Raw genomic sequence first — 23,368 nt, 5'->3', positions numbered from 1 at the left:
TAGAAAGTTTTAAAATATATTAGGTAAATAAAGAGTATAGAACACAGAGAAGGGACTTTGCACTGATTCAAATTTATACAGGCAATCACAGTAAAAATGAATAAATCTGAAGGTAGTAAAAACTGAAAATAAAAGATCGGGGGATTTAAAAAGAGTAAAAATGTAAAATTAGAAAAGAAATAAAATAATAAGTTAAAAATGAGATCGGCATTAAAGCTGGCATTATTCAAACAATCTTGGGCCTCAACTAGGATAGGAAATCTAGTTAGTTCAATAGTCTTTGAACCACAAAAAAGGCAGTAAGATATCTAAAATGTAACAACATTATTATGTAACACTATTACAACCCAAGTTGTTTGAACAAAATGCCTAGGAAAATAAAATACTGGATATAAAAAATTTAATGCATAATACTGAAAAATAAATGAGTATTAAGTCATGGCTGAAGGTAATAAGGCTTTAAATTATAAAGATGACCGGAAAATTAATTTCCGTAGTCAAAAATTCAGCGAGTTAACTAAAATTTTCTAAGAATTCAGCTAGTTAACTGCTGTATTACTGGGAATTTAGCTAGTTAACTCTTGTATTGCTAGGAATTCAGCTAATACAAGGGCGAGGTGAGAAAGGCAGGAAGGTTAGTTGTGCGAGTTTATCATTTATCATTATTCTCTTTATCAAAATCAAACAAAAAAAATGTAACTAAGTATGACATGTCTGGATTCACACTTTCAAAGTAAACTTTATATTACTTAAAGCAATCTGGTTTGAACACTATCATTGCTTAGAACATCCATATTTTAATGAACAAAATACTGCCTCTCAAAACGTACTGAAGTATCAATTCCAAACATCTGATTGGCCAAAATTTACTTCCATTTGACCTTGAAAGCGAGCGTTTTTGTTCATAAATTCGCTTGTAAAGGTCTTTCAAAGATTAAAATATTTGGACAACAGATTGCCAAAATGCGAGTGGTCTTTCATCAAAATTTCAACCTATGCAATAAAATACAAGTCTTGTAGAATTGGAGAGAACTAAATATTTTTAAAATACAAAAAGATATGTGAGAAGGTGAACACTATAATCAAAATCCTAATCGTATGTAGGAGCATAGAATAAGTACAATGGAAATTAAACAAAATTAAGTACACAATATTCGTGAAATTATTCGGGGAAAATAAAGTATAATAGGAGGGATAAGGTTTTAAGGCCTATTTGTATATAGTCGAGAATTACCTTGTGGACAAACTCTAGCTCCTGGGAAGCAAATTTTAACTTGACTGTGTTGAGATTGTTTCTCCTCAGTTAACCTTTGGTCACTTTGATGATTCAACCAAAAACCTTGAATAATTCCCCAATTGCGATAAGCCTTGAAATCTTTCCCATACAGAGGAGATCTTTGAAAAAAGTTCCATTTTTCAATAGGAAAGAGAATAAAAAATGGGTCTTCTTTCAAAGACCTCATCATATCTATGTTACACATCTTACAATAACAAAAAATAAAATGGATTTGAACTCATTACACTCAAGAAGATATTATTATGGCAATACTCAAGACTGTAATGTTACTACTTCTGACAATCAAGCAACCCTTAAATAAACAGTCCTTCCTATGCCCTAACATTTAAAAATATTGTGCGTTCAAAATCATAAATAAGTTGATCTTATCCTTTATTTCCCATCTGCTTGTTTTCATAAAAAAAATGATAACACTAAAAATCACACGAAAAAATAAAATAATTTATAAATATGTATATGAAATCGCCCATTGTTGACGTTTTCATTGTGCGTAAACACAATAATATTATTAGCTAAACAAAATAAGTATTGCCACAAGATATTTACATTTTACCTAGAAAAAAATTAAACTTTGGATTGTTCGTCGAAAAAAAATATACACCTAATATCTTATACATTAGACATATTAATAAGGATCAAAGTGATTATATTGTCTTTTGCATTAATTTATTTAAATTTAATTTCTACTTGGATTAAAATGTCAATATATTGCATTGTTCAAAAAGGCTTTTGATATGGTAGGAGAAACAAGAGTGCTTAAATCAAATTCATTTATCAAAATAAAATATCAAAGTTATTTCATTTAATAAAAAAAGTACTTTGTTTATTTGGCCTTCGCTACGAATTTGGTTTAGCCCAATAAATTATTAATTAATTTATTTAATTTTGACATCCTTTGTAAATACTTTTTATTTAAGTTATATACAGGGTGATTCAAAAAAGTGTGCAAAAACTTTAACCACATGTTTTTGGGGTCATTTTAGGGGGGGTCAACTCTATAGTAAAAGTTGCGAAAATCCTTCCTAAAGGAGGTACACGCCCCCAAAGTTGGTTTAAAAAAATCGAATATTTTTTATTACGGCTAACCTGTTCGTGTGATCGGAACAGGGTAAAAAAGTCACTCCTAATACAAGATAGTAGCTTTCTTTTGGCGTGGAAATGAAGACCATCACAATTTCAGGGGCGGCCACAGGAGGCTCGGCTGAGAGAAAAAAGGCTGTAACTTTTCGGTGGATGCATGGATTTAAATTTCGTTTTCACTTTGTTAAACCTGATGTTTTTATCTACAAATAAGGTCGGAATAATTTTTTTCTCAGACCAACAGAAGTGCTAGAAAATGTGAACTGAAGATTTTCAAATAACACAAACAAGAACTACTCCACTCAAAACACTGACAACAACTGCGAGAAAAGGCCTTTTGACTAAAATCATAAGAACATTAACTGGCTGAAATTTAACTAGTTTAATAGAAAAACACATTGTATACTTTTCAAAATTGCAGGCGCATTTGAAACTTTGGGGGCGTGTACCTCCTTTAGGAAGGATTTTCGCAACTTTTACTATAGAGTTGACCCCCCCTAAAATTACCCCAAAAACATGTGGTTAAAGTTTTTGCACACTTTTTTGAATCACCCTGTATAGAAATGGATACTTACGAGTAGGTTTTTATATCCCGACTCGGAGTTTATTAAGGACGTCATGCTAGCAATGACCGTAATGTCACCAGAAAACAGTTGTTTTTCAAACTACCTAGGTAGGTTTCTCCACCTACCCAGCAAAGGTAAAATTCCAAATTTTGTTTTGCAGGCGAAAAACCTGGTAAAGCCTTTGGTTAGGGACCGTGATTTTTTCCCATTTGGTTAGGCTGTTGGTTTGTACTTTGGGATTTCTTTTGTAACTAGTAAAACTAGTCATGAAACAGAGTTAACCAAAATGAACCAAGCTTTATACCAAACGAGCTATGGCGTTATAAGTAATGCAGTGACTTCCACTAAAGCTGAAAGTTCCACTAAGACTGTGAATTGACTTTAGACTGAGCACAAAGATTATGAAAATATTCATGCTTTTCCAGGAGAGATAGAAAGCTGTCTTTTCCATGCTTCAAGTATAAAAAAAAACTGTCTGTACCTATATCAAAGAAATTTGCAGACCAAAATTGAAGCTATAAAGACAAAATGCAGAAGGAAGGCTATTGGAAAAATGATAAAGAGAAAGATGCTTATGTACCTAGGTTATAGATCTATTGAAAGAAAGGTTCGACAGTAAAAAGAAGGGTAAAACACCCAAAAACTCCTTCCGTTACCCTGCACGGCCCAAACACCAAGAGCCAAATAAGAGGTAAAGCCGATTAAGGTATCAAGGTAAGATATCTGTAGCATCAAGTTTAGAAACCCACAGCAGATAGAAAATTTCTATGACTTTAATTGGTAAAAGCGGAAAACGAAGGTAGACAATTGTTTATTTTGTTTAGCAAAGCAAAAAGTTCTAGCTGATTTTACTGCCTTAATTGATCAATTCAATTATCTTGGATTTAATTCCTCAAAGCCTGATCCAACTAAAAGCGTGTTAGAGTACGTTGATTTCTTTACTTTCTATTACCCTACGGGTATAGAAAGAATTGTTTCCATCCAATCTTTTTCTTGTCGCTCGCAACACAGCGGTTTCGCTTCATGGTATCCCTGGAGGGTATAAATTCGGCAGAAACTTATCACCATTGTTAAAGAAAGAATCCAAAGGAAGCACATGCACAGAATTCACTTTCTCTCGTTTTCAAAAGAAACCAACACCGTGATATTTCTCAAATTTTTAAAGACACGAAAAATAGATCACAGAATTTAACGAAAAAATAACGAAACATCAAGTGAAATTCACAGAAAATACACCTTGATTATCAAAAAAAAGTAATAATTATTTCAACTTAAATAACAACAAAAAATATATTTTACCTGAAAAATTGAATTCATAATAACTGATTTAGTTTTATTTTTTATAAAAAAAAAGATTTTTAAACGATTTTATTTATCAAAGAACGAAAAAAATATTTATTTATAATCAATAGATCATTGTTGACATAATGTAAACAGAATAGCAACCACTATTATCGGTCAATATCTTTTATATAGAATTGAGATCATGGAGAAAGTGGGCTAATACACCAATATGTAGATAGGAAGTCGATGGAATGGCACGCTATTTCCCCCCTTCAAAACTTCCCATTTCTCCGTGGAAATTTTAAATTTCAAACGAAAAGGTCGCTTAGCTTAAAAGATTCTCAAGTTTTAAAATCCCAAACCAATGCCTAATTTTAAAAAAAAAAAGAGTTTTTCCGACCTTCTTATTTGTTCCTGACCTTCATTTAGACCTTCATTGGGGCAGTACCCGTGTGTATGGTTTTTGAAGAAGTGTGCCCATGTAAACTTCTGTTTCATAACCCTATAGGGACAGACTTACAGAGCAGAACCAGATTGTGCTAAAAGTGCTAAAACTCAAATTCCACTTGTGCCGAACCGAAGTAACCTTAGTTACGATTCCACTGGAATATTGGTTGGATCACACGAAGCCAGTAAGCAGTCCAGCTACTGTCCTTATCTAAACACAACTGCCGTCTAGTAACATTCTAGTCCAGTTGAACTAAATACAATTCTGTACAGCTACAAATCCAACTGATTCTAGTCAACTCAACCAGAATGTTACTGGACGCCAGTGGTGATTACACAAGTAGCTGGACTTTATAGTGACCTCGTGTAATCCAGCCATAGCTGTAAATATACTTACTCGTAAATGAAATGTACACCTTTGGTCCAGGCTGAAGATTTTCAGTTACTCTAGGTCACTCCTTCAGATGTCCGAGGTCCAAATATGTCAGAAATACCTGGCGTGAACATCACAGGAGACTTTCTATTACCGTTACTCAATCTTATTACTTATTATACAACACTCGTAACAATAACTCCACTTGAACAAATCAATCTCGTGATCATAAAACTATGATGACTTTTTTCAACTCGTCATAATAATAAAACTATGGTGATTTACTGTTTTTTACTACCGGGTACCGGTACTCTCAGGTGATGTGAGTCCACAGTTCTAGTACTACAGTCATAATAATAAAACTATGGTGATTTACTGTTTTTTACTACCGGGTACCGGTACTCTCAGGTGATGTGAGTCCACAGTTCTAGTACTATACCTACAGTGAGGTAATGTTCGGATACTCGATCAAATTTTCTGAGGTTACAAATATACCTAACACATGAGTTCTGTGCTAATTGAAGTGATTTTTTAGGTTCTACTGTTAAGTTTGGGCAATACACTACGTCACAAACTCGTGTTTAACTCGAGATTACCTATCCCGTAATGTATTTTCCAGATAAAAATCGAGAAAACTACTCAATAATCATAGCAAAGTAACCAACAAAGGCTGCATAGAGTCCAAACTCAATTTCGTGAGAACAATAAAGTTGATATAACTCAAAAGTTGAAAGAGAATGTCGAAGTACTAAAAGAAAAGGTATAGCCACTGAGGCCTATATAAACTACCAAAGAAATAGAAAATAATATGTACTTAAATGGGGCTAAAAGTACTTATACATAACTGGACAAACGAACCGAGTTCGAAGTTTTTTTTTTTTTTTTTTTTTTTTTTTTTTTTTTTTTTTTTTTTTTTGACAATTTCGACGACGGATGATGATGATGATTGATGATGATTTTTTTTTTTTTTTTTTTTTCTTTTCTCTTCGATAGGTATTGGTTAGTCTGATTTCCATAACTATTTTAACAAATTTACACACAAAATTTGCTCATTTAATTCTGCCAGAACTTTTATCTACCACCTCTTACAGTAGGTATTCTCCTATACCTATTACGTACCTACATGTGTTTTCCTACTATTGTCACCTATAGACAGATACAGTACCTCCATGTGTTATCCTAGTTTATTCCAACTCAATACTCAAGTTCTTTCTCTGGATATGTGTTCTTATTATCAACATATTATCAACATATACAAGTCTTTCACTATCTCATATACCTATACATTTCCAGCACAGACGGCTATCGTTCCATCAGAAATAATCAATTATGAGGTGAGTTATTTCCAATCAAATATATCAACTAGGTTTCCAATCTATAGATCGCCCCTTCCCTGAACAGTCCGCGACTGGTAGCTGGTCCCACATACAAGTTGGTTTCACTGATCATAACATTAACAAATCGGCATTAAATTACAATTAACATTTTATTTTACCATTGGAGCGAGGTGAAGGTTGCAAATTTTTTCGTATACCTAGGTAAACTAAACTGAATCGACAGGGTGTCCAATTAAATAACGTGGTAAACTTGAAGGGGATGATTTATTGGATTAAGCAAGACTTTTTTGATTTTTCTCCACATAAATAAGGATTCGGAAAGGCTCTCAAATTGAGCTTTAGGGGCTCTCAGTTTGGTCTGAAAAAGATTGATCAAAGAGTTGCAATTCTAGAAAGAAAAATAGCACGGGAACTTTAATTTCTCACCTTTCAACGTGCCATGTCTTCACTGATTTTATTAATTTCGAAAATATAATCAATATTTTGGCTATTTAGTAGGCGTCTCTCCTTAAAGAGAGAAAAAAAATCGAGAATAGGTGCTATAAAAAAAGGATATGTACCAAAAAAAAAGTAGAAGTATCTATCAATTTTGAGAATATTGATCGGATGCATTTTGTAGAAATGACGAGACGTAATTGACGTAATTCCATTTTCAAGTGCAACCGAGAACCCCTCTAGTTCGAATTGAGAGCTTTTCCTCACCCCTGTTCTTGGAAAGAAGTCTTTAAGCCCAATGAATAAGTAAAAAAAGGGTACCAAAAAAAAAAAAAAAAAGTATCTATCAATTTTTAGAATATTGATCGGATGCATTTTGTAGAAATGAAGAGACGTAATTCCATTTTCAAGTGCAACCGAGAACCCCTGTAGCTCGAATTGAGAGCGTTTCCTGACCCCTGTTCGTGGAAAGAAGTCTTTAAGCCCAATGAACAAGCCCTTTAAATTTTGTTACGTTTAATTTTTGGATACCCTGTATATGTTTATGAAACAGAACAATGCATAGGGAACAATAGTGTAAACGTCGTGTCTTGATCACATGAGGCCAAATATAACACAGTGTTGAAGGAAATGTGTTCTTACGATCACCTGGTAGATACACCCGGGATCATTCTATTACACGCTGAGGTCGACGTAGCTTAACCGAAGTGATCACACCATCGCCAGGACATAATTACGTAGGTATTCCGGGACACTAGGAAACTCATATACGATAAATGAGACTATTAAAACTGCTGGCAAAAAGGAGAATTATTTTGAGACGCTCATACCCAGAATCAAAATCTACTTTTGATTCTTTTGAAAAATCACTTTTGTGAGCATGCATAGGAATTTTTATTACTTTTTGATTCTGGGCATGAACATTCCAAAATAATTCGCACTTTTGCGTCACTTGTCGCCATTTGCTCACTTTAAATTTGATTTAGAATCACCGTAACCGTAACTGATTACTTCTTCCGTGAATAATAAAAAAAATATATCTGATTTTTACTTTTTTTTTTTTTTTCTTAACTCGAGAAGTAAGTAAAACCCTATTTTGGGTTAAAATATGTTGACTGTCATCATATATTGCCAATTATAACCTGAGCTAGATATTCATCATCCTAACCTCAATCAACCAACAGATTCAACTGTCAAAACTTTTAAATGTACAAATTTTCACAAAATAATGATCTAAAACAAGAAACCAAACTATATGGTACATAATAAATATAAAACTCTATCACACAGTGATACGTACATGTCAAATAATACACGACAGTTTAATGCCCGGGACCAAAGAGATTTAAACTTGGTGTAAGTTTAACTGATTTCGGATTGGATCAAATTTTAATTCAAAGATTAAAATTAACCATCAGATTACTTCATATACCTACGTATAATCGGTGAATTAGTTTAATTTGAACAAAGTTTACACTCAGATCGTGGTCCCAGGCATGTCAAATAAATTTATCCGTTCCGATAACGACATGGTAGTTCCATGAAGTCTGATTTACACCCAGCTGATTACCCAAATCTCTACCCATCCGAATATCAACCATACACAACGTTGCTTAATAGTAATCCCTCAGGAATTGGTGCATTTAACATGTTATCACCAATGATTTCTATTTGATTGGTAAATTTAAAATAATGGGATCCTCATCATATCAAACAACCGTATGAATCACGTAAAAGTGACGTTATATGCACACGAGACAAAATCCATTTCTAGTCTTGTAAATTTTTAGAGGAGATAACAATTTTCTCGTCTCGTCTCGGAAATTTCCGAGGAGAGACGGGGTTTTTAACACAGTCTATAGCTCGGTGTAAATCAGACTCAAATCTGTCATCCCAATAAAATATCACACATTTGATATGGGAAATATCAATATAGCCGTATTTTATTATGTGACTTTTTTTAGTCATCATACGAAATTTCTCTTTGGACTGGCAGCGGGGTGTGGTGGCGCCATTACGTCAAAAGAGAAATTTTGTATGACGACTCGAAAAAAGTCACATAAATACGGCTTATTACACACTGGTTTCCGAGCTCATTCTCAACACGAACCGGTTTGACTTGGGGTGAATCACTTCTTCGCTGATGTTGAAATGAGGAAGTGCATGTACCGAACAAATGAGGGATACCTCATTCTGGAGTAGCTGGAACACAGTGCCATTCTGAAGAGGTCTGGTGAGTAGTTCGTCACATATGAGAGACCAGGATTGGATCTCCTTCTGCTCCTTTTCGTTCTGGAAATTAAGAAAATGATGATGATTATTAATAATATACAACTCATTATTAAGATTTCAAAAATACAATTATTTGAAGACAATACAATTAAACAAAACAATACTAACTAATAAATAAATAAATATTAACGAAATCCTAACTCGGGAGTGGGATTAATGCATAAGAAATTCTCTTCCATCTAACCCCTAATGATTATTGTAGTAATGGGATTTTTTTAAATGGCTTTCTTTTAAGTGGCAGGGTTTTCCTGGAGGAGCTCTGCCGCAAACCACTTTAAAGAGCGGGGTTCAGTGGAAAAGGAAAAGAAAGAAAAAACAGATCTATGATTTTAATAGCTGGAGAAACAGATGTATTTTTCTAACATCTTTGGATTCCCTAATGTATTTGCCATTTCGCTAACAATGCGGTCATTCTCACCTGTAGTACAGGAGCCGGTATAAGGAAGGGTTCTAGGAACGCGCGAGGTGACAGATCATGTGACAAACACATGGCTAGATGAGACAATATACTTTCCACTGAGTGACGCGGCTGTTGTCTAGTCACACGGAGGTATTTCTGTAGGGCGCGCGCTAGGGAGGGAAATACTGCCTGAGCCGCCTCGTACGAATCCATGGGGACTCCGCCTACCACAGGTTCCTGGGGAGAATAGGGATGATAAATTAGATCATATCTAAAAAATATAAAAAAAAAAACTGGTCTCGTGTACAGTGTTACCAAATCCGTAATATGTACATTATCGTATCTTCCTTTACAAATCTTCAGAAAATAACCTGTTTTATTTGAGCCACACAGTACGAGTAACGAAATGCGCCTTCTGATTGGTTCAGCCCAATCGTGCCCAAAATCTAATAAACAAATGTTCTTTAGGTGTTAAACATTATGGCCGAATAATATTAATTTATTTTTCTTCAAGATCACCTCAACACCTCATCAGAATGTTATTTGAGTTTAACACCTGCTGCTTTTTTAATATTTAAACAAGGTTTTTTTTACATAGGTATTATGTTTAAACTACACCTATGAAATATATAAGACCTTGTTTAGACTGCGGGAGTAAAGGGACTTTTCAGTCTCATTCTGGCAGGATAAACAAGGTATATTCTATTCTATTCTTTCTCTGCCAACTAACCCTTAGAGCTCCATTGTTGTGTCAAATTCTTAAATAAATTAAAACATAATTTCATGCCTTGGCTCGGATTGAACCCACGCCCTCCCGATTACCAGGTGGACGTCTTGACCACTACAACACCGAAGTTTTTACTTACCTTCCCCCTTCTTTTTTACCCCCTTTTTAGTTTTAATAAATATTTTTTCTCTTTTCTTTTTAAATTAAGCAAGGTCTTCTGTTCTAAACTTTTGTTATATTATGTTATTAAACCCATAAAATAAACGAGACCTTGATTAGACTGCTGGGGTAAAGGGACTTTTTAGTCTCATTCGAGCAAGATAAACCAGGTATATTCTATTCTATTACCTGATGGCCCGTTCGTTTGATATGAGTAAATGCTTCCTCCGTAGCCGTGATAAGGCGAGCTCTCCTCTTCTTCACTCTTCTCTCGTAATCATGCTCCTCATAGAATCGTTCATTATGACTCGAATCACGACGTCTGGGGTGCACATTGCTTACGCTACGATTACATTCACCGCCACTCTGAAATCAAATACAGTTTATTAGGTTAGGTATATTTTATATGAATATACGATCTATCATCGCATTTTAATTAATGATGTCCCTTGAATAAATTTCGTATCAAAAATAAACCTTATCTGTTTAGAATTAAGTTCGCCCGGGGCGGGAATTCGAACCAGCGACCAGGAGCTTACAAGGCTACCTTCCAAGCTGACTAGCTTCAAATGACTAGAACTAGACGATTTATCACCGTAATAAAGGGATTTTATTGTGTTAAGCACAAACGCTTGTCACAAATGTCGTTCCCCGTTTAATACAACTACGCTAAATTTAATGACTTGAGTTGGACTCGAGACAACAACCTCCAGATCTAGAGTCCACCGTGTTAACCACTACACTCCTGAGGTTGGTATCATAGTAATATAAGGAACACTACCTGTAAGGTAGAATTGTTAAATCCGCCATCCACATCATAAAATTTGAAACTTGAATGCGAATGGTTTTTCTTGGATTTGGACACGGGCAGTTTTTCCAAGTAAGGATTGTAAATGGAAAACTCGGTGTAGTATTTCTGCAACACCCAGACTGCTGCTCTTTGTATACTCAGCTGTCCTATGGCGTAGGACTTACTGTCCCCATCAGGACTCCTAGTGACCTGAGGACAAGAAGAAAACAAATCTAATCTTAAACATGAATTATAATTTGTGGTGAAGCTGAAAGTAACAGTTTTAGCAGAGATCACAGCATTAAAAAGAGCTTCTTTCACTATTTCATGTCTTCACGAGGCTGAGGTTGTTGTTGTAGCTGCTAGAGCTTTCGATGAATGGTAATGGCAGAATAAAGAATTTTTTTATATCTGCCATACACCGGGGTAATGGTCTCTAGTCATGTTTGATTGGCTCATTCTGAAGCACAGTCAACCATCGTGAGAACTTGTACTTGATTCTTTAAAAGCAGAGACAACCCTTTGAAACTGCCAGCTAGCTAGGCTGGTTAGGGTTAGCTATTCTCCACCCTGTTTATAGTCCCACAGCTAGTCACATAGGCTAATGATTTTCGTCTGTGTCAGGAATCGAGTCCAGAATTCTCCGGTGAGCAAGTCTAGTGTGCTAAATTAGTGCACAAAAAATAGACTAAGTGACTAAGAGGCAAAATGACTGGCACAGAACACTCACCTTGATATAGAAGGCAGGCTGAAGATGACGAATTTCAATGAGAACAACCGTGATGTAGTGAATGAACAACAGGGCGTCTACAAAACTCGAGGCGTAAGATACGACCACCCTGTATTCTAACACATCTTCTCCGGTCACTGTAGCTCTTGCTCCTGGAACATTTCATGAAAGTTCAAAATTTAATGATAGAGCGTCTGCATTGTAACCGCTAGGTCGCGGGTTCGATTCCCGCGCGGAGCGGATTTTATCCTGATGGGATAAGGTTCGTTCTCGAAACGGCTGGGTTTCTCCTCTCCTGTCTTCCTTCTCTCTTCGGTTTCGATTTCATTAAATTTTCGATTTAGAAAATTTTTAGATAAATTTAGAAAAAAAAACCAGTGCAGGTCCAAAAATTTAATGAGCAAAAGTACTACTCACCCTCAGTCATTTGTACAATGAAGAACAACCAGTAGGCAATCGTACACACGAACAAGAACACCACCACTATTGCACGGAATATGAAAATCCTGGGCATGGTTGCTCTAGGCTGCCTCAGGAATACAGCCCAGGCGCCTACTGCCAGCAAGATCATCTTGAATGTGAATGAGAGCAGCATGCCTTTACATTCTGAGCCACAGGCGAGCAATGCTGCCTTCTGTTGCGAGGTTAAATTTGATGTTACACTAGAAAATACACCTGTAACAAACAGAGCAAATTAATGGTTGAGATTACGATACAAAATATTAGGTGTTCTATTTTTTATGGCAAATTCAAAAGAAATATGTACCTACTTAGCTGATTTACACCTACTTATACTTAATGACATGTAAGCTTTCTTTTTTTCTTTCAGGGGTTTATTTGTAGAGCAACAGCAGCAACAAATTGTCTACAAATAAACAAAAAAGAATGTATATAATTCAATTTTTTAATGCACTAGATAAGATAGTTTACTTAAGTACTTGATGTAATTGTGTGACTTATTGTGAGAATAATTATGAACCAAAGTATGTATATCAATAGAGAGATGCTCTATTAAACTGTTGGTATAAATGGAACAACTTGTTCTAAGCTGGCAGTCTAAATAAAGAACTACTTATACTTACCTAACTTTGGTAAAGCTAACATTAGAAGGGGACTGAGAAAAGATATGACTGAGAGAATTCCTGTGAACACAGATCCAATGTATCGATGGCACAGGAACAAGAGTCCTGTCTCCTGATTTCCTCCTGGCCATAGTGCCAAGTCTTCCAGAGATCCTGACTGTTCGGAGGTGTTTCCTGTGACAGCTGTTGTGTTCTCACCCCAGTTCTCATCCTGAAAGGACAACATAAGTAGAATATGTAATAAGTAGGTACTAAGGGTAATAGTTCAGAAACTAAGATGAGACTAAAAATTTCATTTTCTCTTAAGGGCATAAAAGGACAATGTTGTCCTCAAGAGACAATAATACTGATATACCAACTTAATTTATTTTAACGGGGACTGTTTCTTACCTGTGGTAGAATTTGAACTTCAATAACTTCCCCATCCCTGTTGTCATCTAAAGTAACCGCTGTTTGGAAGGGGGCCATCTTGTCATCTTTTTTACTCTTTGAGCTCCTGAAAAAATAAAGGGCTTTTTAGAACAAAATCATCATTGAAATCTTAAACTTAATACATATCTGTAATGATATGGTAACAAGTTACTTCTTTGGTCTGTATGAGTATTTTTTCGTCAAAACTTTGGAAAACAATTATAATTATGTAATTTGTGTTTAGAATGAATCAATATTGATACATAAGAAATTAATCAATAAAATGAGAGATGGATTGTAAAATCATTATTACCTATTGGATCTATGATAATGATAGGACTTGTGACTTTTGCCTTTTGATTTGGAGCTTTGTTCACTCAGGACTGATTCAGTATCCATGAATGAAGTTCATACATGTGATGGCTGAAACAAACACAATGTTATTTGTATGATTAAATCACCTGTTGTAAATAACTAAATAAAAATACTTCATTATACAGTATAAGTACAGAGTAAAAAAATATTTAACATAGAGGAGAATATCACTCATGTTGCTTGTCTCTACAATGGCTAGCACTACAATGAATACCGTCTCACTGTAATTTGTATGGCAATGAGAAAGCTGACTACCTGGCTAAAAAAGGCACTAAAATCATAAATACATCCGTATGCCAGCCAGCCTTCCTTCAATTCAACTAAGAGACTTGTGAAATCCTGTAGGAAATAATCTCACAACACCTGGATCCGTGCAGAAAGTCAGGGGAAGAAATGGCAGGCGCTTGTTAAAAACCCAGACATCATTCCTAATTTACCTAGGAAGGCATCTGTCACTCATTTCTGACTTCTCACAGGGGACGATTATCTATACCAACACCTCCATGGAATAGGTATCAAAAACTGTCCTTTATGTTCCCTTAACTCTCCCATGAACCAAGCACACCTAGATTCCTGTCCAGCCTTGGAAGCCAGCAGTTCCATTGTAGAAAAATATTGGGATGCGCGTAGAAAAATGGCCTAATGGTCAATGTCCCGAGATTTGTAAACAACAACTCATATTGCTTGAATAGGACTAAAAACTACCTTTACCCCAGTGATAGGCTACTAATATTTTTGTGGTCAACATCTCATGTATAAAACAGAGCAAAATTTCATACCCATAGCTGGGTTTAAATCCCACTGTACCAAGGCAGATAGTGAATACCATTGGGCTTACAAGTAGGTAGGTACATTTTAAAGAGAAATTTAAAGAGAGGTAAGTAGAGGTTCTTGGTTTCAAAATCTGAGCCCTTGTGTGTAACAGCATAGATTTGTATAGGTAACAAACTCCCTCATCCCTAAAAAGTACATAACTAACTGGACAACTCATCTAATGAGCACCTATTGACTATGCAACTTCCCTTGAATATAAGGTTCCATGTAAAATGAAGAGGGAGAGGTTTTCAAAAGATCATCAGCTCTTCTATTTAAAACTGGACTTTCAATTTGCCAAATAATCAAAGCTAAACTATTACCTGTGAAAGTTTCCATCTCTGCTGAACCGTGGGAACTATGAAGATACTAGCACTGAATTAAAGTTACCCGGGACTTAGAAAAATTTTCTTTTTTTTTCAAATACGTATTCCGCAAATGTAATAGAAAGTCGTGTGATGTTCACACCAGATTTTTTTATTTAGGATTCTTCTTAGAATTCGTATGTACAGAAAAACTTGATGGCTGATAGACACGGATTTAGATAGGTATAGAAAATCAAGCGTGCCGGGAGGCGCGCGAACGTCAAAAGATTCTACTTGCTGCTGTTCAATATGTAGGTATATTACCTATGCGTATTTGCGTATTGTACCTTTATCACATCCCTAGTCTCCAGCTTACTTACGGGTATATTATGTATATATGTATAATTATATCACTTTCCTAAGGCTCTAAAGTCTGGACAGTGTGGAGCAGAGAGAATAGAGCTTTTTGCTCTAGATTCGTATAGTAGCTTAACCCATCCTTTAGGGCTGTTTGCCCCCACACCTAAGCCTCGGAGTGGGCTTTTTGTGTATTGAGTTAAGCTTCTTGCTCTCAATTCTATGCAATCTAAAGTTACCTACCACAAGATACTTACCACTGGGAATAAATTGATTGGTCTCCTGTTGAAGATGGGATGTACAGTTATTGAACTTGGCTTTGTCACACAGCATACAGGAAGCGGTATTTCTTCTTGTAATAAGCAAATATTTTTATGACTTATTTTGGAATCTTCTGTAAAACCACGTCTATCCGAACATTTCAAGTAAAATACTTCAAGAATTTAAAGTAATTAAAATAAAAGTAATAAAAACGCAAGCATTTCATCTGCATACTCTTTACAAACTTCACAAACATTCGAGTTGACTCACTGTCCGAAGCAAGCACGGTTTGTAGAAGATGAAAAAAATATACAGGGTACAACGAATTTTTTTGCCAGCGTACGGTATTATGGTTGTAGCAAGTACTACATCTGGCAACATTGTTAAAAAATCCTATGTTCAGGGCAGTGTTGCCAGATGTGCGGTAATTACCTCGTAGTTCCTATTTTAGGATCATACAAGTTGTTTATATTGTTCACCTCGGTAGAATCGTAAACTCTATTGGAAGGGCCCTCCTCCAAGTTATTATAGGCATCACTTTGCACCACATTGCTGCTATCGTACAAGTTCCCTTCATCTCCACTCTGGTGAGCACTACGCAGGGAATTTGTATCCTCGTAAAACTTTGGCTCCAGGTAGTTTTGCGTTGAATCATAGGCTTTAGATTCCTCATGGTTGTTGTAAGGAATGTCGGTGGTTTCGTATTGTTTGTTGTGAATCGTGTCAACACTGTCATAGTGAGGTATAGGTATATCATGCAAGTCAGGTATCGAGTTCATGATTTCCTCGTACGGGAAGTTCGGTGTCGCGGGCAGAGACTTGAGATTGGAGGTATAGGTATATCATGCAAGTCAGGTATCGAGTTCATGATTTCCTCGTACGGGAAGTTCGGTGTCGCGGGCAGAGACTTGAGATTAGAGTAAGCATTGAGAGATGGTGAAGGTAATGCTCCAGATGGTGGTTCATAGATGACAGTAGCTTGGAACCCACGGGTGGGATCTGCAGTGTAGATAACTCTCCTGATATAACCATCGGGTTCTATCAGACTGTACTCCCCTTTGACGGAGTCCCCATCTCGTGATTCCTGATGCTTTTGACTGTTCCCCGTGTCAGGATCACTCACTCCGTATGCAAATTTGTAGTCTGGTTTCGCCTGAAATCCAAGCGATGTCACAAAAAATAAATAAGTTCGTTAGCTGGTTAACTCATATGGCACCTATCTAAATTCCTGTACAGTCTTGCAAGTTAGCAGTTCGATTGAAAAATATTAGGACACACGTAGGAAAATGGCATATTGCCCATATCGATCAATGCCCCGACATTTGTAAACAACACAACATACATACTTATGATACCTACACCTACAACAAATCTTCTCCGATTAAATTATTTCTTGAATATAAACAAGTCTACGCAGTCTCTGGAACATCCTCTACACATCGGATGCTACAGGACCACAGGATGCTTGGCTGAACACCTAATAATCTGGTAAATTTCCAGCCTAAACATAATACCTATTATCTCGAGTCGAATTACCCTCGCTATCAAGTTCACGCGTAGTTCATTTTGTGAATAGAAGTTCAAAGTCAAGCGTCGTGCGTCGGGTGACAAAGTCACTTGCTCTTGCCCAATGTAACTTGATAAGTGTAAGCAAGAAGGCGATGGAGTCAGCGCCACGGCACGGCGATAGCAATAGTACATTAAATGCGTCAGTTTCCGGCAGAAGAGGTATCTCTACAGACCTAGGGAGTGAAAATCTCATTAGATAATGCAATAATTGATCTAAATTTTCTGGTTCACTAGATTCAGTTCAGTTTTGTTTACTTTGTTGATCTAGTGTCCTAAACTAATAAATCTAGATTCTGTGATGAGGCAGTGTGGCAAGCCAAGGTACTGGGAGCATGTCATTTAACATATTATAGAAACAGTGTTTGATAGTTAAATAGAGTAGATTAAGCGGCGTTAATAGAGAATGCCTTAGGCATTAACATTAGCCCTGCTATAAACTTTGTTTCCTTAGGAAAAAAAAGGCCTATGGCCGAACTACTCTAATCTAGGTTCAAAAAGACAGCTATGCTTCCGTCAAAAATATGCCAATGCCTTTGAGTTGGACAACTAGGTATATAAACAAGTCTACGCAGTCTCTGGAACATCCTCTACACATCGGATGCTACAGGACCACAGGATGCTTGGCTGAACACCTAATAATGTGGTAAATTTCCAGCCTAAACATAATACCTATTATCTTGAGTCGAATTACCCTCGCTATCAAGTTCACGCGTAGTTCATTTTGTGAATAGAAGTTCAAAGTCAAGCGTCGCACAACTAGGTAATAACTAGAATCATGTATTAATTTCCTCTGTAAAGCCAGTCACTCACGCTCACAGTCGGAACGTGTGTGGCGGGAAAAGCTTCTCAGACGTTCTGACAGACCTAGATCTCAAGCTTTTCCTGCGAAAGACGTTCTGACGCGACGGACTGAGCGTCAGTGGCTGGCACATTTTTTTCTTGATGAGTAGCTGGCATAATTTTTGAGTGTCCCGAAAATTCAACGGGACGAATTTGTTTCATCTTAATTAGACTACCAATGATTCTAGGTAATATATGTAGATATTGACACTTTACTACATCTAGGTATGTAATAGAAAAAATAACTTTTTTGTCAATTGCTAAACGTTTTATTTTCTTATCACAGAAATCATTTTAACAAAGTACGAAAATACAAAGCATTAAAATAAGCTTGACAAGATGTGTGAATAGGTACGTTTCGCCAGAAAATAAATTAATTTCATATAATTATGCTGGTGGAGTGAAATTCAAGATTGAAATTAGTGAAATGGGTTCACATAAGTAGAAGGCATAAATGAAGCACTTTCCTTTTCAGATTTCTGCCCAATGAAAAATACAATAAATTAATAAAAGAACGGTCTTACAATTCCAATAACCAAAGGAACTTTGGAAGGGGTGGAATTAAATTCAACCCTTTTCAGCTTTCAGGTTCAACCATAGAATAAAATAAATTACTAAACAAAGTGAGGGGGGGGGGGAAATAAATTAACAACTTGAGTAGCAATGCTATGAACTAAGCAACTTTGGCACCAATGACTGTGGCTGGCTTGATAGTATCCACTTCCTGGTCTTCATCCGGCTGCATTTTCAACAGAACATGTTTGTGAACTAAGCCATCACCTTTGACATAGAATATAGAGAACCCGTCGTACCACGTTTCGGCATCTTTGAATGCAGTGTCCTGCAAGTTCCAGATTTTGTACTTCCAGAAATTTTTGAACACCTGAAGCACAAATATTCAGAGATTAAACCCATGTTGCTCGAAGTACAAACATCTAAAGATTAAGAGATTAAGATATGCGCTGTTTCAGTACAATCTCACTATACTTAACATTGATCGTATACTACCCTACCTATTACGCCAAAAGGGCTTCCATATGAAATAACCTTCAAAACAGGAAATATGACTAACGTGTAATCGGTCCGGAATTTTTTTTTTTTTTTTTTTTAAAAATTTTGGAAACCAAAACCGATTTGAAAAAAAAAAAAAAAAAAAAAAAAACCTCTTGTTAGGCACTTACTTTCAACCCTGACAGTCCTATGATGCGCCATCTAACTTTAATGGTACCTTCAGAATGGTGAGTGGTCAATTTTAATACTTTTAATGAAACATAGGCATATTTTAAATGACCTAACAGCTTCACTACAGCCAATTGTTTGACATAGTCTGGCAATGTACTGAAACAGGGATAAGAATACTGAGGTTAGGTGGATGGATTTTTTATTTAACCCCAAGGTCTAAAGTCTCAAGTTTTCTCAAAATTTCTCTATTTTTTTATGTGGAGAAGCTTAATATGCCTTGGAATGTGAGACTGTAAACCTGAGGGTGAATGGATCTTGTCTGAGGACAATCAAAATGATAGTAACATGGTCTTATTTATTTCATCTTGGAATCCAGATCCACCTGCACTTCTTGTTTGAAGAAGAATTTACTGTCATAGACCCAAATATTAAGGATGTAAAATTGTAATCTCCAAAGGTAAGAGCTAGCATGCTGCAAGTATTTAATTCAGCTTTTATTAATGTTTTGACTTGTTCAGTACCCAATTTGCAAACATACTTGAGCACAACATAGTAAAAATCAAACAAATGAAAAATACTTACGAGGTTTTTGTTCCCCTAATGTGATTTTCAAATTCTAAATGTGGATGGTAAATACGATAATCTTGATGTCTAGTGAAGAGATTGGGAATCTGTAAACAACCAGCCGTTCCGAGAACGAACATTATCCCATCAGGATAAAATCCGCCCCGGGCGGGAATCGAACCCGCGGCCTAGAGCTTACAAGGCAAACGCACTACTAACTACTAACTAAGCTGGCTCTATGCGATCTAAAGTCGTCGCTTCCCTCGTACATACTCCATGCTCTATGTATATGTATATGTATATGTATATGCGATGCTCTCCGCTCCATGTTGTTTTGAGCGTCACCTACCTACATAACGTATATGCTATACGCTATGCTACCAAGATAGAATTCTTCTATCTACATCGAACACCAACTATGAAGTACCTATATCCGCACTTATCAAGTGGATATACTGCCTTTCATATCTTGAATTCCAATCTAAAAGTTTTTCACCACATTTTTCATAATTATCAGTCAGTTTAAGTTGTGTTGACAGTTTTTGTTTTAAAATAATGCAAAATTTTAATTTTATTTTAAAAAAAGATAAGTATTTTAAAAGTATTTGACAGTGTTAAAAAATGTGTGTTTTCTAGTGTACTAGTGTTTAAATAGACATTGATCAAAACTAATGGATCGAAACTAATGAACAAAAACTGTCAACACAACTTAAACTGACTGATAATTAGGTATGAAAAATGTGGTGAAAAACTTTTAGATTGGAATTCAAGATATGAAAGGCAGTATATCCACTTGATAAGTCTGTTCACAACTACGAAAAAAAGCAGCAAATCCATGAAAACTTCATAGTAAATAAGAAGGCAGTATATCCATGGATATACTGCTTTCTCTCTTAATGTCTGGCTCTTACTGGCGCTTACTGCTTTGCTCTTTAGCATGGCAGAGATAATTTTGGGATATACTGCCTTCTTCCTTGTCTGTACTCCTTGTATCTTCGTTGTTTTTTTTCGTAGACTGTTTTTGATGCGTTTTTTGAATTCTACGCATAAAAATACGTGGGTATAGATATATAACTCAAAATGTCAAATTTTGGACTTACTGCCCTCTTTTTTAGCAGGGCAGTGTAATTGAGGCGACCGCTGGAAAAAGGGCCTATGAGCTCATAGGCCCTTTTTGGTAAATGGTTTTAAACGATCGGACATATTGTTTTGTACTTCCACAAAAAATTTCATTTCAATATCTCCAATAATAAAAAGTTTTTTTTGTGGGGGGGGGGGGGTTTCACATAGGTATGGTTTAAGTACAGATTTTGGAATAGGTTACATTCCCACAGCTTGTTTGTGAGGACCAAACAAGAACCTGTTTTTAGGATCCTACTATGCCAACCAAGGTAATATCTATGTTTTTGTTTAGACATTAGCCCAATGATCAACTTACAGGAGGAAGCCTTGAGCTCTGATAAAGTCAGATTGAAAGGCTGTCTCCCTTGGATAATTCAGAGGAGAATATTTAATGTCATATCATTGGTTTGAGTCATTTTATATCAAAAATTTGGCAGTGTAGACATTTTGACATCATAACCTCACTTTTACGTGCAGCTGATTAATGATAGGGTAGCCTGCTTAATAAACCAAATACTTACAAAGCTTACATTGCCCTGTGGGGAAAGAACGTAGCTTTTAGATCCAAGCGACTTTAACAGTTTGAAATTCCTTTGAGCGAAATGATGATGCATAGCACAGTAAGTTCGAGAGGCCGAAATTTGAATACAACTTGCCATAGTGTAGATATTCAACACTGGGTATTAGGTATACGTTTCCAGCTCTAATACACGAGGATCTTCATTTTGGAACTGAATTCTAAACACACCAAAGTAGGCACTTTCAAGTTGATTTGATTTCTCACTTCTTCGTTCTTTTGGATCTAAAGAATGAAAATTGAAAAAGACTTGAAGAAAATTCGGATCGGAACAGAAATCTTGAAAGTTTTCCCTTTTTTTAATTTTTTATCTCTGAGAACTTAGAACTTCTGAGAAGTTAGCCTTTTGATCGATTATTGAGATATTGGGAAAAAATCCTACAATGCTGCAGTGAGCACCAAAGTTGTGACATAATAACACAAAGAAACTGCATTTACATATCCGCGTATAGGTGTCACCAAAATAAAGGTCCATCAATCTTGGGCTTGGTAGCTCTGATGGTCGCGGATTCAATTCCTACAACTGACCTTCAAATCTTTCATTCTAGACTAGAGGATGTAGAACCTTCTCCCCAATGAGTATTTTTCCATTCCAAGTTAGTTTGTTTCACCGCAACAACATAATATCTAGGAATGTTGTCATATATCTCCACCGATTCCCCACTAGGAACTCATAATCTTCACTTCTACTGATAGTAAGTCTCATATTCTGCACTCGTAGTTCCTATTTTAGGATCATACAAGTTGTTTATATTGTTCACCTCGGTAGAATCGTAAACTCTATTGGAAGGGCCCTCCTCCAAGTTATTATAGGCATCACTTTGCACCACATTGCTGCTATCGTACAAGTTCCCTTCATCTCCACTCTGGTGAGCACTACGCAGGGAATTTGTATCCTCGTAAAACTTTGGCTCCAGGTAGTTTTGCGTTGAATCATAGGCTTTAGATTCCTCATGGTTGTTGTAAGGAATGTCGGTGGTTTCGTATTGTTTGTTGTGAATCGTGTCAACACTGTCATAGTGAGGTATAGGTATATCATGCAAGTCAGGTATCGAGTTCATGATTTCCTCGTACGGGAAGTTCGGTGTCGCGGGCAGAGACTTGAGATTGGAGTAAGCATTGAGAGATGGTGAAGGTAATGCTCCAGATGGTGGTTCATAGATGACAGTAGCTTGGAACCCACGGGTGGGATCTGCAGTGTAGATAACTCTCCTGATATAACCATCGGGTTCTATCAGACTGTACTCCCCTTTGACGGAGTCCCCATCTCGTGATTCCTGATGCTTTTGACTGTTCCCCGTGTCAGGATCACTCACTCCGTATGCAAATTTGTAGTCTGGTTTCGCCTGAAATCCAAGCGATGTCACAAAAAATAAATAAGTTCGTTAGCTGGTTAACTCATATGGCACCTATCTAAATTCCTGTACAGTCTTGCAAGTTAGCAGTTCGATTGAAAAATATTAGGACACACGTAGGAAAATGGCATATTGCCCATATCGATCAATGCCCCGACATTTGTAAACAACACAACATACATACTTATGATACCTACACCTACAACAAATCTTCTCCGATTAAATTATTTCTTGAATATAAACAAGTCTACGCAGTCTCTGGAACATCCTCTACACATCGGATGCTACAGGACCACAGGATGCTTGGCTGAACACCTAATAATGTGGTAAATTTCCAGCCTAAACATAATACCTATTATCTTGAGTCGAATTACCCTCGCTATCAAGTTCACGCGTAGTTCATTTTGTGAATAGAAGTTCAAAGTCAAGCGTCGCGCGTCGGGTGACAAAGTCACTTGCTCTTGCCCAATGTAACTTGATAAGTGTAAGCAAGAAGGCGATGGAGTCAGCGCCACGGCACGGCGATAGCAATAGTACATTAAATGCGTCAGTTTCCGTCACTGAAGTTAAGCAACTTGGCGCGTGGTTAATATACGGATTAGTGACCATCTAGGCAATCGCGTGTTTCTGGCTTTTCC

General features: G+C 36.4%; 5 protein-coding genes across 5 annotated transcripts in view; all 5 read right to left on the bottom strand.

Annotated features, from left to right (window-relative positions):
• Positions 1 to 4,286, bottom strand: part of LOC103510362 — a 33,094-nt gene extending 28,808 nt beyond the window's left edge. The window contains exon 1 of the mRNA XM_008475015.3: positions 4,243 to 4,286. Within this exon, the coding sequence (XP_008473237.2) occupies positions 4,243 to 4,260 (18 nt within the window). The 5' untranslated portion in view covers positions 4,261 to 4,286. The remainder of the gene's footprint in view (positions 1 to 4,242) is intronic.
• Positions 4,287 to 7,961: 3,675 nt separating this feature from the next.
• On the bottom strand, positions 7,962 to 15,763 carry LOC103510359 (vang-like protein 2). Its single transcript, XM_008475012.3, has 10 exons — positions 15,518 to 15,763; positions 13,724 to 13,833; positions 13,390 to 13,495; positions 13,000 to 13,210; positions 12,335 to 12,592; positions 11,918 to 12,069; positions 11,179 to 11,397; positions 10,587 to 10,763; positions 9,530 to 9,748; positions 7,962 to 9,111 (listed from the first exon to the last, which is right to left on the bottom strand). Exons 2-10 carry the CDS (start codon positions 13,807 to 13,809, stop codon positions 8,893 to 8,895), a joined length of 1,647 nt encoding a protein of 548 aa, XP_008473234.1. The 5' UTR covers positions 13,810 to 13,833; positions 15,518 to 15,763; the 3' UTR covers positions 7,962 to 8,892.
• Positions 15,764 to 16,296: 533 nt separating this feature from the next.
• LOC113467923 lies at positions 16,297 to 17,222 on the bottom strand. Its single transcript, XM_026824424.1, has 2 exons — positions 17,058 to 17,222; positions 16,297 to 16,713 (listed from the first exon to the last, which is right to left on the bottom strand). Exons 1-2 carry the CDS (start codon positions 17,220 to 17,222, stop codon positions 16,297 to 16,299), a joined length of 582 nt encoding a protein of 193 aa, XP_026680225.1.
• Positions 17,223 to 18,172: 950 nt separating this feature from the next.
• Positions 18,173 to 19,816, bottom strand: LOC103510370 (uncharacterized protein C6orf136 homolog). The gene is made up of 3 exons (XM_008475022.2): positions 19,695 to 19,816; positions 19,112 to 19,268; positions 18,173 to 18,813 (listed from the first exon to the last, which is right to left on the bottom strand). The coding sequence occupies exons 1-3, from the start codon at positions 19,814 to 19,816 to the stop codon at positions 18,604 to 18,606; spliced, it is 489 nt and encodes a 162-aa protein (XP_008473244.1). The 3' UTR covers positions 18,173 to 18,603.
• Positions 19,817 to 21,814: 1,998 nt separating this feature from the next.
• Positions 21,815 to 23,269, bottom strand: LOC103510369. The gene is made up of 2 exons (XM_026824423.1): positions 23,105 to 23,269; positions 21,815 to 22,760 (listed from the first exon to the last, which is right to left on the bottom strand). Exons 1-2 carry the CDS (start codon positions 23,267 to 23,269, stop codon positions 22,062 to 22,064), a joined length of 864 nt encoding a protein of 287 aa, XP_026680224.1. The 3' UTR covers positions 21,815 to 22,061.
• Positions 23,270 to 23,368: the final 99 nt, after the last annotated feature.

The sequence above is a fragment of the Diaphorina citri genome, unplaced genomic scaffold (assembly GCF_000475195.1).
Source record: "Diaphorina citri unplaced genomic scaffold, Diaci psyllid genome assembly version 1.1 scaffold590, whole genome shotgun sequence".
NCBI classification, from domain to species: domain Eukaryota; kingdom Metazoa; phylum Arthropoda; class Insecta; order Hemiptera; family Psyllidae; genus Diaphorina; species Diaphorina citri.
This window is presented reverse-complemented; position numbering and strand designations above follow the sequence as displayed.

Bases quoted from the DNA above. Each gene is read 5' to 3' on its own strand.
- LOC113467923 (XM_026824424.1), bottom strand. From the start codon at position 17,222: ATGTACTATTGCTATCGCCGTGCCGTGGCGCTGACTCCATCGCCTTCT. The intron at 16,714-17,057 runs GTAATTCGACTC...TTAACCAGCTAA, and splicing joins GCGTGAACTTGATAGCGAGG to CGAACTTATTTATTTTTTGT.
- LOC103510369 (XM_026824423.1), bottom strand. From the start codon at position 23,269: ATGTACTATTGCTATCGCCGTGCCGTGGCGCTGACTCCATCGCCTTCT. The intron at 22,761-23,104 runs GTAATTCGACTC...TTAACCAGCTAA, and splicing joins GCGTGAACTTGATAGCGAGG to CGAACTTATTTATTTTTTGT.
- LOC103510370 (XM_008475022.2), bottom strand. From the start codon at position 19,816: ATGTTCGTTCTCGGAACGGCTGGTTGTTTACAGATTCCCAATCTCTTC. The intron at 19,269-19,694 runs GTAAGTATTTTT...TCCCTGTTTCAG, and splicing joins ATTAGGGGAACAAAAACCTC to TACATTGCCAGACTATGTCA. The intron at 18,814-19,111 runs GTAAGTGCCTAA...TTTGTGCTTCAG, and splicing joins TAGGACTGTCAGGGTTGAAA to GTGTTCAAAAATTTCTGGAA.
- LOC103510359 (XM_008475012.3), bottom strand. From the start codon at position 13,809: ATGGATACTGAATCAGTCCTGAGTGAACAAAGCTCCAAATCAAAAGGC. The intron at 13,496-13,723 runs GTAATAATGATT...TTATTTTTTCAG, and splicing joins CATTATCATAGATCCAATAG to GAGCTCAAAGAGTAAAAAAG. The intron at 9,112-9,529 runs GTGAGAATGACC...CTTAATTTCCAG, and splicing joins TACCGGCTCCTGTACTACAG to AACGAAAAGGAGCAGAAGGA.